The sequence below is a fragment of the Emydura macquarii genome, unplaced genomic scaffold, assembly GCF_026122565.2.
Source record: "Emydura macquarii macquarii isolate MOO-44397 ecotype Brisbane River unplaced genomic scaffold, CSIRO-AGI_Emac_v2 contig_2975, whole genome shotgun sequence".
Lineage (NCBI taxonomy): Eukaryota > Metazoa > Chordata > Testudines > Chelidae > Emydura > Emydura macquarii.
This window is the reverse complement of record NW_027133112.1, coordinates 649,238-661,922: the sequence shown is the minus strand read 5'-3', so window position 1 is coordinate 661,922 and position 12,685 is coordinate 649,238. Positions and strand designations below refer to the sequence as shown.

The 12,685-nt window shown below is 44.3% G+C and overlaps 1 protein-coding gene across 2 annotated transcripts in view; it reads right to left on the bottom strand.

Moving 5' to 3' along the window:
- Positions 1–12,685, bottom strand: part of EPB41L4B (erythrocyte membrane protein band 4.1 like 4B) — a 248,903-nt gene that overhangs the window by 126,546 nt on the left and 109,672 nt on the right. For both annotated transcript variants that reach the window (XM_067569955.1, XM_067569954.1), the window contains exons 6-7: positions 5,155–5,207; positions 1,777–1,897 (exon numbers count right to left, since the gene is read on the bottom strand). In XM_067569955.1, the coding sequence (XP_067426056.1) occupies positions 1,777–1,897; positions 5,155–5,207 (174 nt within the window). The remainder of the gene's footprint in view (positions 1–1,776; positions 1,898–5,154; positions 5,208–12,685) is intronic.

The following is a 12,685-nucleotide window of genomic DNA, read 5'->3' as shown; positions in this document are numbered from 1 at the left end:
GCCTGCTCCGGCTCATCAGCTTCTTCTTCCACATATTCCTGCAAAGCCAGATACTGTTGTCAAGGAGGAGAAAGACAATGTTACTCTCTTGTCGAGTGAACAGATCTAGGTGTCATGCATAAGGATCCCATGGACCTCAGAGTCAGTTTGAAGGGTTTGGGGGCAGCAAGATGGGTTTGGGAGGTACCAGGCCAGCAGCTGCCCTCTGGCTGCCGAGCTCTGAAGGCAGCAGAGCTGAAGTAAGGGTAGCAATACTGTATTCACCCTACAATAGCCTTGTGACCCCCTCACATCCCATTTTGGGTTGGAACCCCAATTTACAACATCATAAAATTTCAGATTTAAATAATATCTGAAAATGATTTTAAAATCCTATGACCATGAAAATGACCAAAATGGACAGTGAATTTGGTAGGACCATATATATATATATATATATATATATAAAAATAGCAATGAAGATAGTGCAAGGATAGCTCTGGACACAGAGGATTCCAACTCAGTCCATGCGATGGTAAGAAGAAATTGGAGAGGTAGTCAATCTGCACATCCCCTTATATCCTTGGTGCTGAGCACAAGGAGTTCCAAGGTGCAGACACGGACTAATGGACACTACATGCAAGATTTTCAGCTTTCAGGTGCATGGTGGAAAGCACACAGGAACAAGTACTAAAAAAAAAAAAAAATTAACTGCTTCGGTGTGATGAGACGTAACTTTTAAACTGGGCTTCCATTTCTGAGGAAACAATTTTGCATCCACAGTTTGGGAAGAACAACTGTACTACAAACATGGAGAGTTGGTTTGAAAACCATGCCATGACTTCAATGTAATGTCATCAAAGTCCATAACAAGCTCAAAGACTCCAAGAAGCTATACTAAGCCAAACTTACATTTCTCAAAAGAGTGATTTATCAGAAAAAAATAAAATTGCATGCCTCTCAAATATGGTCAGTTTCTATGACAGCCTGAGAAAAGCAAGTTACAAAACTGCACATTACTGCCTCTATATCCATTTGTTCAGACGAGAATATTAAATGTTCAAAATGTCCAAGTTATTCCTTTTCTATTATCTCTAATTATCTCTCTTACTTCCCTGGATTGCTGCCATATAACTGGTTACAGCTGCAAATAGTATAGTACTACTGCAACAATCCAGATTCTTAAGTGCTCCAAAGTTTTAGAAAAACTGCATAGTGGCCAATACAAGCTTCATAGTTTCCAATAATCAGCTCCTTTTGGACAAAGGAACTCAATATTTTGGATTTAACATGAAGATGCCAGAGCTAAGACATTCATGTCTCAATTTCACCCACATCCAAAAAAAAAAATTTCAGGGTGGGAGGGTTGGACTTCTGGTTTGATATCAAAGACCTGAAATCTTTGAAAGATTGAGTCCGTGGGCAAGTATATATTTCTGAAGGTATTATCTTAAATAAAAATTAAGTGAAGGAGTCTTGCTTACAATTGGAAGGCATGGAAATTCTCACTTGTGGAAAACATGAGCTCCTTCCACACAGATCAAGGAGAGAAAATGGAGCCAAAGTGCTGAAACTACAACTAACAACTTTACCACATAACCCTGTCTGATGTTAATGCCTGCCACTTCTTAAAAAGGGGTTCTAGATGTCTCTCTAAAACCCCTACACAGCCACATACATTGAAACTGTTTGACTAAAAAGCAGGGGTCTATGCAGCAATATTTGACTTTGGAGGAAAAGCTTGTATACCTTTACTAAAACTGTGGCTAGACTGATACCATCACATAGGTACCATACCTGCAATCTTTCCATTTCTGAAAGATATCAAATTCCATAGCTTCAGTCTGGTTTGGTGTAAATCTGAATTCAGACACTAGTTCTGGTGTGTGTTCTGGGTGCTCACACTCTCCAAGTTCAGCTGTAATCATTCAGAAAGTCAGACAAAAGATCAGTCCGTCCCCAGAAACATTAAATACAATTGCTTCTACAAAGATACCTCCATAACCCCATTTAGCAGCCTACTGAAGGTTTAGAATTATAACTTTGTTGTTGTCATCTGCATGCGTACTTAAATTCTGCAAACTCAGATTACAAGCCAGTCTAGAAACTCCTCTGTAGGAAAGTTCAGGACACATACTGCTACTTCTTGCATTTAAGAGATTTCAAAAGGAATATAATTTGAGTTCAAAACAGATCAAATGCACTACTTTTACTTAAAAGATTACTCTGCAGTTTCCTTTAATTGAAGCATGTATTTTTTTAATCACTCAGTAGTGATTCCCACTATTGCGTATTTCCTTCCATAGGGTACATATAGAAATGTAAAGATACAGTAACTAGTGTCAAGGAACTGATTATAGTATTTTCTCAACCCCAATGCCATTATAATTTTCATACGTCTGTAGCATATATTTGGGAAGAGATTTTTTTCTGAAGACAGAGATTGAGTTGGGCACCATGTTATTGATCCTGCAAGGTGCTGATTATCCGTAAGCACCATTTCATTGATCTCAATGGCAGATAAAAATGCTCAGCACCCTACTGAAGTGAGCCTCTTTCTGCACCTGTGAGAAATTTCCCAAATGTTTGCATGAATGTCTGACCTATCCAAATAGTTTGCAATTTAATTGCTTAAGTATTGTGTTTCTCATATATGCAGCAAACATGCATCACAACATGCAAATGACACATGCCTACATATGTGCTAATGTTGGTACTTCATAATGCAGCTGTGTTCTTGCTGCCACAAAAATTAAACAACAACAATAAAGGAATTAAGAAAGCCAGTCGAACTGAAGAAAATCTACTATCACTTCATGTGAACATTACACATAAAAATTGCAGAAATACAGAATAAAAAGACTATTTTCATGGAAAAATAATCTTTCAGAAGATAAAATAAATCAATCATTCTAATTTGTTAAGTGATAAAGAACACCCAATTGAAATTGTTAACTGACAGATTAAAATTATGACCAAATTTTAAGATTCCTAAGAATATTAAATAAAATTAGTTTTAATTGACCTCCACCTAAAAAATAAGCTATCATTATTTAAGTTTATTTTCAACAGTATTTTCCAAAGTGAATTATAGTAGTAAATCCTATACAACAAGTTTTCACAGAGACATTTGGCAACTCTGCTGCTGTTTTATGTCTGAGAGAAGTCAGAACTTTTGATATAGATGCTGATGAGGATAAATCAGCAGAGCCAGTTTTGTACATTTAACTTCCCTGGCTGATTCAACAGAACCCAAATTTGTCAACACCGAGGCATGGTCCATCTCCTTTCTCAGGCTATTACTGGTAGTTGAGGGGTGTGGATGGCTTACTTTGGAGCGTGTTCTTTTTCATATAAATACCATAGTCTAAAAATTATGTACCTGTGTTCTCACGTGTAGGCAGGTGATTTGTAAAAAAATAAATAAATGCATCTACTGGTGGACACTTTTTAAAATGACATAGCTATGCAGGTCTTAAAAAGTGTAAAATTATTTCACCTGTAGTGACACTAGAAATACACCATCTCTTTTATGTAGAAAGAAAAAAAAATTCTATTAGTATTTTATAATGTGATAATGCCAACTCTGACAATTTGAGATATTTAAATAAAATTAGAAAGTTCACTTTTTGGTTTCAATTAATAGCTCAAAAATGCAGTGAATTGTGTCAGAGTGATCTGAAATATAGGTTAGTGTATTGTATCAATTATTTTACCCTAAATAAAACCAAACTTTTTAAAATACTATACAACAGGAAAGTTGCAATACAGGAGAATTCTAAAGCAGCTACAAAAGCATGAACAGATGCTCTTTCCAGATTTTTCTTTACAAAAGTACTATTTACATCTCAAAGACGATGCATAGAAAATACCAGCTCTTAAGGCAGTTAGTTGAAACAATGAAAGAATTAATTGAATAGAACAATATTCTTCATAAACCAGCCATAATGTTGAAATAAAAATAGAATCTTGGTGAAGAGAAAGAATCTGGCCCCATTTAAAAAGCTTAACACACCAATTCATAGGTAACTTGCCCTTTTCATAGAATCATAGATTAGGGTTGGAAGGGACCTCAGGAGGTCATCTAGTCCAATCCCCTGCTCAAAGCATGACCAACCCTAACTAAATCATCCCAGCCAGAGCTTTGTCAAGCCGGGCCTTAAAGACTTCTAAGGATGGAGATTCCACCACCTCCCGAGTGTAACCCGTTCCAGTGTTTCATCACCCAGCACTGAGACGTGAACTGGAATGAGTATGGTCTCTGTTGCTATTGACCACTAAATTGTGTCTTTTGTCCTAGAGACCTGAGAGTTGTCCTGGAATCTTTCAAAGAATGGAGTGAAGCATTGACCTTCTCCACAAAGAGACTCAGACCTTCGAAGAGAAGCTCTTCAGCTATGGTCTGCATCTCCTTCGGGAATTCCAAGAAGTGGAGCAACAAAGCTCGCCTCATCACCATACTGTGGAGATGGTCCCGGCCACCATATCAGCCGCGTCAAGGGCATATGTAGGGCCGTCTTTGCCACTAACTGTCCCTCTTGGATGATGGCCTTAAAGGTGTCCCAAGAGGCTTCTGGCAGTTTCTCAATTAAGTGATTAAGTTTATTATAATTGGTGTAATCTTACTTTGCTATTAGTGCTTGGTAGTTGGCAATTCTAAACTGCAGGGAGGCTGACGAATATACCTTTCTGCCAAAAAGGGCCAGGCGTTTCCAGTCCCCGTCATACGGTGTGTTTCTAGCCTGATGTTGCCGACCCGGGGAATTGACCACATCCACCACAATAGTGCTAAGTGACGGGTGGGTGAAGAGGAACTCTGAGTCCTTAGCCAGGACATAATATTTTTTGTCCACAGGCTTGCAGCTCAGGGCTACTGACCCTTGGCTGAGTCTAGAATGGCTTGATTAACTGGCAGGACATGATTTCAAAACAACGAACTTGAACTGAATTTCATTATAAAAATTTTACAAATGTCTGACTGTGATGCAGAGATTTTAAAACTGAACAAATTTATGATGATAATGACTAACCAAAAATAAAAATAGCTGCTACTTAAACAAACGTACTGTCAATGACAACCTCTTCATGGCAAAAAGGAGAAAAAGGTGTGAAGAAATTGTTGGTCAACTTTTTAAAATAAAAGTTTATGCAAATTACTTCTAAATAGTCACATACCTTGAAGACACAGAGCTGCTAGTTCCACAGCTGTATCATATGGACATTTCAGTCTTTAAAGAGAAGAAATGAACAATAAAAATATGTGCATTTTTAATTTACACTTTATATAGGCCCTTTCCCCAGAAGAAACTAAAAGAGCTCTCCAACAGTCTACTTGAAAATAAATATTAACTTCAAAGTTTATCAGTTAAATTGCACTGTATTTAGATCATTCAAATCACTAATATTTCCATTTAATTAAGCTTAGTTGCAAGTTAGTAATTAAGCTAATTATTTCTTAATTTAGTAATCTCTCATCGACACTGAAAATATGATATGCTCAACTGGGGGTGCTGGAACAATTTGTATAGTGGAGGTGCTGAGAGCCATTGAACCAAACTGTAAACCCTGTATGTAATGGAAACCACTTCAAGCCAGGGGTGTGGCAGTACCCTCCTAGTTCTTGCACCTATGTGCTCAACTATAAATCATGCTTAGACTAATACTGAAAACGTTAATCCAGAAAAGGGAAATTATTATTATTCCCACAATGGGTTCTAGGAAATATCCCAGTCTAAGATTACATATATCTATATCTATATATATCTGTGTGTGTGTGTGTGTGTGTGTGTGTGTGTGTGTGTGTGTGTGTGTGTGTGTGTGTGTGTGTGTGTAAAATTGTTAAGAAAAAAATTATATATATCAATCACAAATGCATATTTGTCAGAGTGAGGCTGTAAAAGACAGTTACTAACTTTCCGTAACTGTTGTTCTTCGAGATGTGTGGTTCATATCCATTCCATGCTAGAGTGTGTGTGCGCGCGCGTGCCACATGCACCGGTGCTGGAGATTTTTCTTCAGTGGTATCTGTAGGATGGCTGTAGCGTCTTCTGCAGTGGAATGCATATGTGCCGGTATAAGGGTGCTGCTGCTCCCCCTACACTTCCCCCCCCAACAGGTCCTTTTTGCTGGAACTCCAACAGATCAGAAGGAGGGTGGGTCATGAAATGGACATGAGCAACACATCTCGAAGAACAAGAGTTATGGAAAGTTAGTAACCGTCTTCTCTTCTTCGAGTGCTTGTCATGTCCATTTCATGCTAAGTGACTCACAAGCAGTGTGGGCCAGGAGTTCACAGACGTGCCGATTGCAAAACCACCCTGCCAAAGCCATCTCGGGCTTGTTGCGTGATGGTGTAGTGGGGCGTAAAGGTGCGAACCGAACACCGGGTTGCAGCCTTGCAAATGCTCAGTATCAGGACCAGGGCTTGGAAAGCTGCTTCAGAGGCTTGTGCTCTTATTGAGTGGGCTGTCAGAGAGGCAGGAGGTGTGACCTTTGCCTGTTCATAGCAAGCACAGATGCAGGAGATGATCCAAGAGGAAATTCTTTGTGATGAAACCAGTAGACCTTTCATTTGTTTGGCCACCGCAATGAATAGCTGTGTGGATTTCCAGAAGGACTTAGTTCTTTCTATACAGAAAGCTAGTGTTCTCCTAACATCCAAGGTGTGTAGGTATCTTTCCTCACTAGTGCTCTGTGGTTTTGGGAAGAACACTAGTAGGAAGATGTTCTGGTTGACATGAAAATGTGACACTATCTTAGGAAGAAATGCTGGGTGAGGTTGCAGCTGAACATTATCTTTGAAGAATACAGTATAGGGAGTTTCTGACATTAGGGCTTTGATTTCAGAGACAGGTCTCGCCAATATAATTGCTACCAGGAAGGCGACTTCCAAGACAGAGAGAGAAGGAAGCAGGATGCCAAGGTCTCAAAGGGAGGTCCCAGTGAGATTGGACAGAACTAAGTTGAGGTCCCATGGAGAAACCAGTCTCTGACCTGTAGGAAGAATGTCTCTCAGAAATCTGACTGTCATATCATAAGAGAAAACTGAATTGCCCTGGATTTGCGGGTGAAACATCAAGATGGCCACCAGGTATACCTTGACAGACGACAGCGCTAAGCCTTGATGCATCAAGTGGAGTAAGTACTCCAGAATAAGAGATATCGGAACCTGGGATGGGGAGAGGTTATGCTCCATCGCCCAGCCGGAGAAGTGTTTCTATTTTGCCAGATAAGTCGCTCTCTTTGAGGGTTTCCTGCTTTCCAGCAGGACTTTTTGGAGTTGGGCGGAACAGGCTTGCTCTTCCTGATTTAGCCATGCAGCATCCACACTGTCAGATGCAAGGAGGCGAGGTCCGGGCATAACTGGCGACCTTGATCTTGCGAGATCAAGTCTGGATGGAATGGGAGTGCCCAAGGGGCTGCCACCGTTAGGTCTAGCAGCATGCTGAACCAGTGTTGGCACGGCTATGCTGGCATGACCATTATGACCCGTGACTTGTCTATTTATCTTTACGAGGACTCTATGGATAAGAGGAATTGGTGGAGAGGTATACATGAAATCTTCTGACCACTGAAGGAGAAAGGCATTCATCAAGGAGCTGTTGTCAAGTCCCTGCAGGGAACAAAAGTGGTGGCACTTCTTGTTCTGATTGGTCATGAACAGATCCTCTTGGCAAGTTCTCCACTTCTGGAAGATAGTTTTTGTCATCTCTGGGTGCAGGAACCACCCATGGCAAGAGGAGAAAAACCTGCTGAGGTGATCTGCTCATGTGTTTTTGACCCCTGGGAGCTGCAAGGCTTCCATGTGGATCACATGCACCACACACAAGTCCCACAGACTGAGCACCTCTAAGCACAGGGCTGGGGATCTTGCCTCCCATTGCTGGTTGACATAATGCATTGCTGCTGTGTTGTCTGTCAGCATCTGTACTATCTTTCCCGACATCTGGGGAAGGAATACTTCACAGGCCAGGCAGATTACCTAGAGGTCTCTTACATTTATGTGTAACTTTAGTTCCTCCAAGGACCAGAGACCTTGGGTCTTGAGTGGGCCGAGGTGTGTCCCCCATCCTAGATCTGAGGCATCCGACAGCAGGGAAAGTGTTGGGTGCGGGGCTCTATGGAGACCACCTCTGCCACATGTACAGGGATTGTCCACCAAGGCAATGAGTAAGCACCAGTGGCAGGATACTAAGAACGATGTCCAGGCTGTGTCTTGCTGGGGCGTACACCAATGAAAACCACATTTGAAGGGGTCTGAGATGTAGTCTTGCATGTTGCACCACGCAGATGCATGCTGCCATGTGACCCAGCAACTTGAGACAAACCCTTGCTGTAGTGAGGGGGTGAGCTGTGACCTGGTTGATCAGGTCCGACAAGGCTTGGCATCTACCTTCAGGTAGGAATGCTCTGACCTGGGTAGAATCGAGGACAGCCCCAATAAACTCTATTCTTTGCACAGGTACTAACGCTGACTTTTTCTTATTTATTAGCAGGCCCAGAGTTTTGCAGGTCACCCACAGTGCTGTGATACTATGACAGACCTGAGCTTCCAAACGGCTCCTGATGAGCCAGTAGTCAAGGTAAGGATAAATTTGTATCCCTCAACATCTGAGATGGCTCATGACCACCGCTATGTGTTTTGTTAATACCCTTGGCGTGGTTCATGGCCAAATGTGGCTGGAGAGAGGCTGTAAATTGGTAGTGGTTGTTTCCCATTGTGAAACACAGAAAGCACCTGAGGCCATGGAATATGGAAATACGCGTCCTTCAGATCGAGGGCGGCATAACAGTCTCCCAGATCAAGGGAGACGATGATGGAGGCTAATGAAATCATACAGAACCTCAGTTTCTTGAGATATTTGTTAAGGGAGTGCAGGTCCAGTATGGGTCGCAGGCTTCCCTTGGCTTTCAGAATTAGAAAAGTAATGGGAGTAAAACTCTTTCCCTCTCAAACGTAGGGGAGCTTCCTCTACGGTCCTTACTTGGTAGGAGGGCTTGCACCTCCTAGGTGAGGAGTTGTTCATGAGAGGAGTCCCAGAAGAGTCTTGCCCACATGCTCAGGGTTTAACTGATCTCCATATTTGGGGTCGGGAAGGAATTTTCCACCAGGGCAGATTGGCAAAGGTTCTGGGGATTTTTGGTCTTCCTCTGTAGCATGGTGGATGGATTCTCTGTATTTTAAAGTCTTTAAGCCATGATTTGAGGACTTTAATAACTCATTAATAGGTTAGAGGTTTATTACAGGAGTTGGTGGGTGAGGTTCTGTGGCCTGCATTGTGCAGGAGATCAGACTAGATGATCATATTGGTCCCTTCTGACCTTCGAGTTTATGAGAAGAGGGACAAGGATGGTGGGTGGGAAGGAGGGATTAAAGTGAATTGAAGGGTGTACCTCACTGCGAAGGTGTTTAGAACCCACTTGTCCAAGGTTAAAGCCGCCCATGCAAGGGGAAGAGGGAGAGGCGGTCTGAAAAGAAAGCCAGGGATGGATACTGGGTCGAGATTGTTAGGCCGCCCCCAGGCGCACCCTCAAAAGGCCTGCCTCCCACATGGTGGATAGTGACCTGAGCTCAACTGTGGCACAACGGTAGATTGACTCTGATGGTGCTTAAAGCTCTTGCTCTTTTTCCTATGGGGCTCACTCCCAGCCTGGGCCGCAAATCGCTTTTGCTGTTAGGGCCTAAAATGCCTTCTGGAAGCCCGAGGGGTGTAAAGCCCCAAGGAGAAGAGTGTGGCTCTAGAGTCCTTAAGGCAATGCAGTCTGGCATCAGTCTGGTCAGAGAATAGAGCTGGACTGTTGAAGTGGAGGTCCTGAATGGACTGTTGATCCTCTGCCAATAGGCCAGATGACTGCAAGCATGAAGCTCTCCTCATCTGACACTGCTGATGCCATTGTTCTGGCAGCTGAGTCTGACATGTCAGAGGCTGCCTGCAGGGAAGCCCGGGCCACTGGTTTGCCTTCCTCCACAATGGCCATGAACTCCTGCTTGGACTCCCGGGGCAAAGAGTCAGCAAATTTGGTCATGAAGTGCCACACATTAAAATCATATCTCCCCATCAAAGCTTGCTGTTCCGATATGTGGAGTTGAAGACTTGCAGTTGAATAAATTTTTCACCCAAAGAGATCCAATTTCTTTACCTCCTTGTTTTAGGGGTTGAGCTTGACTGCCCTTGTCTCTCTCTTTTTGTTGGCTGCTGACACTAACAACAACCCCAGTAATGGGTGGGAGCAGAGATACTAAAACACCTTAGCGGGCACACAGTATTTCTTCTCTGCCCTTTTAGATGTCAGGGCAGAGAGGAGGGGTTTTGCAACAGGGCCCTAACCAACTTGATGAATCCCTAATGGACAGGAAGGGCCATTCTAGAAGGGGCTGCTGCTGCCAGAATATCAAAAAGCGAATCCTTTATCTCCTCTGCTTCCAGGCCCAATTTACTGCTACTCTCTTGAGTAGTTTTTGGCGTGCCCTATAGTTGTCCTGGGGGACTGTGGAAAATGGGCCTGTTACTGCCTCATCAGGTGATGAGGATGCTGGTAGAGGAGAAATAGGCGACTGTTCCCCCGTAACTGGGATAGCCTCCTCATGGGGAATCACTGATGCCCCTCCATCTGGTCCAGTTCCTCGTCTGAATCCGAGGGCAGGTGTGATATTGTTGCTGAGCGCCTTTCGGTACCAACCCGAGACAGACTGATGTTGCGACCTTGGAGAACCTCATGGGTTCCAGATCAGCCATGATCCGGGCCATGGTCCGGTCCATGCACAGCTATAGACTGGGGACAGACGAGCTGGGCAGCAGCTCTGCAGAAAAGGACCTGGGGGTAACAGTGTATAAAAAGCTGGATATGAGTCAGCAGTGTGCCCTGGTTGTCAAGAAGGCTAATAGCATATTGGGCTGCATTAGGAGGGACATTGCCAGCAGGTCACGGGAAGTGATTATTCCCCTCTATTCGGCATTGGTGAGGCCGCATTTAGAGTATTGTGTCCAGTTTTGGGCCCCCCACTACAAAAAGGATGTGGACAAGTTGGAGAGAGTACAGCGGAGGGCAACAAAAATGATTAGGGGGCTGGAGCACAGGACTTATGAGGAGAGGCTAAGGGAACTGGGCTTGTTTAATCTGCAAAAGAGAAGAATGAGGGGGGATTTGATAGCAGCCTTTAACTACCTGAAAGAAGGTTCCAGGGAGGATGGGGCTAGGCTGTTCTCGGTGGTGGCAGATGACAGAACAAGGAGCAACGGTCTCAAGTTGCAGGGCGGGAGGTCTAGGTTGGACATTAGGAAAATGTTTTTCACTAGGAGGGTGGTGAAGCACTGGAATGGGTTACCTAGGAAGGTGGTGGAATCTCCATCCTTAGAGGTTTTTAAGCTGCGGCTTGACAAAGCTCTGGCTGGCATGATATAGTTGAGGTTAGTCCTGCTTTGAGTAGAGGGTTGGACTAGATGACCTCCTGAGGTCCCTTCCAATTCTAATATTCTATGATTCTATGATTGTGTTGGTGGCCACGAGCCTGGTGATATGGCAGGGGGGAGCCCTGCAGCCGTGGCAGAGTACCCATGGCCTCTGTGGAAGGCGCTCACCTCTCCCTCTGACTCTGGACCTGATGACCATGGCGATGCCGATCTTGTCTCTGGCTCCTTGGAGCACCAGTGGGTGCGGCATTCTAATGGTTGGGAGCGGTGCTGGGGTTCACCAATCGGTGCCGGGCCCTAGGTTGCCAATGTTCTGGCGACCAGTAGAAGCGCCCTGAGGACTGACATCTCGAGACTGCGGATCGGTGCTGGCACCGTGATGCCCTGTACCGAGGGTCTGGACAGCGGCACCGGGTATTTGGCTGACAGCTATGGTGTCTTGGAGACCAGCGAGGGACTGGCAACTGTTGTCGAGGCATCGGTGAGCGCCAAGGGGATGGTGAGCGGCACCATGGCTTCGGAGACCTGTGCTGCTCTTAGCCAATTGACCCAGCACAGGGTCCCAGTGAGAGGACCTACCCTTCTGAGGAGTAAGCTGTATCGGGAGTGAAAGTAGGTCTTGGCCGCCTCAAAGGCCTCAGAGCTGGTAGGCACGGTAAAGTGCCAGGGGCTCCTGCTGCTGCCCAGAGTCAGAGGTAGATCTTGAGATGGGCTCAGAGCTCTAGAGGGTGAGGGCGTAGCTGACCCAAGTTTCAGCCCAGCACGGGTCTTGGCTCATACCCCACTCTTAGCCTATCCTTTCTGGGTGCTGGGGAGCACCCTCTCTGGCATGTGTCTTCTTGTGCTGCTTCTTCAGCATCGGGGAAGGTGATTGGTGCTGGAATGAACTTGGTAGTAGGGAAATGGTTCGGGTAGATGCTGAAGTACTAGGTGCTGAGTCCGAGCAGCTTGGCTCGGACATTGGTCTGAGGGCTGATTCCATCAGGAGCGCTTTCAGCCTTATGCCTGATCCTTTTTTGTGAAGGGTCTAAAGTTCTTACAGATTCTGCACTTGTCCCAAATGTGAGTCTCACCCAGGCACTCCAGGCAGCTCTGGTGAGCGTTGTTCAGGGGCATGGGCTAAGTCCCTGTGAATGCATAACACTTAAAACTACTATATCTAACTAAATGAACTCAATTAATAGCTATACACACTACTATATGAGAAAACCACTGTGAAGTCTTGCTGAGGCAAGGAGGTTCCAGCAACATCACTGGTGGTAAGAAGGAACTGAGAGGGAGAAGGGGCTGGCAGC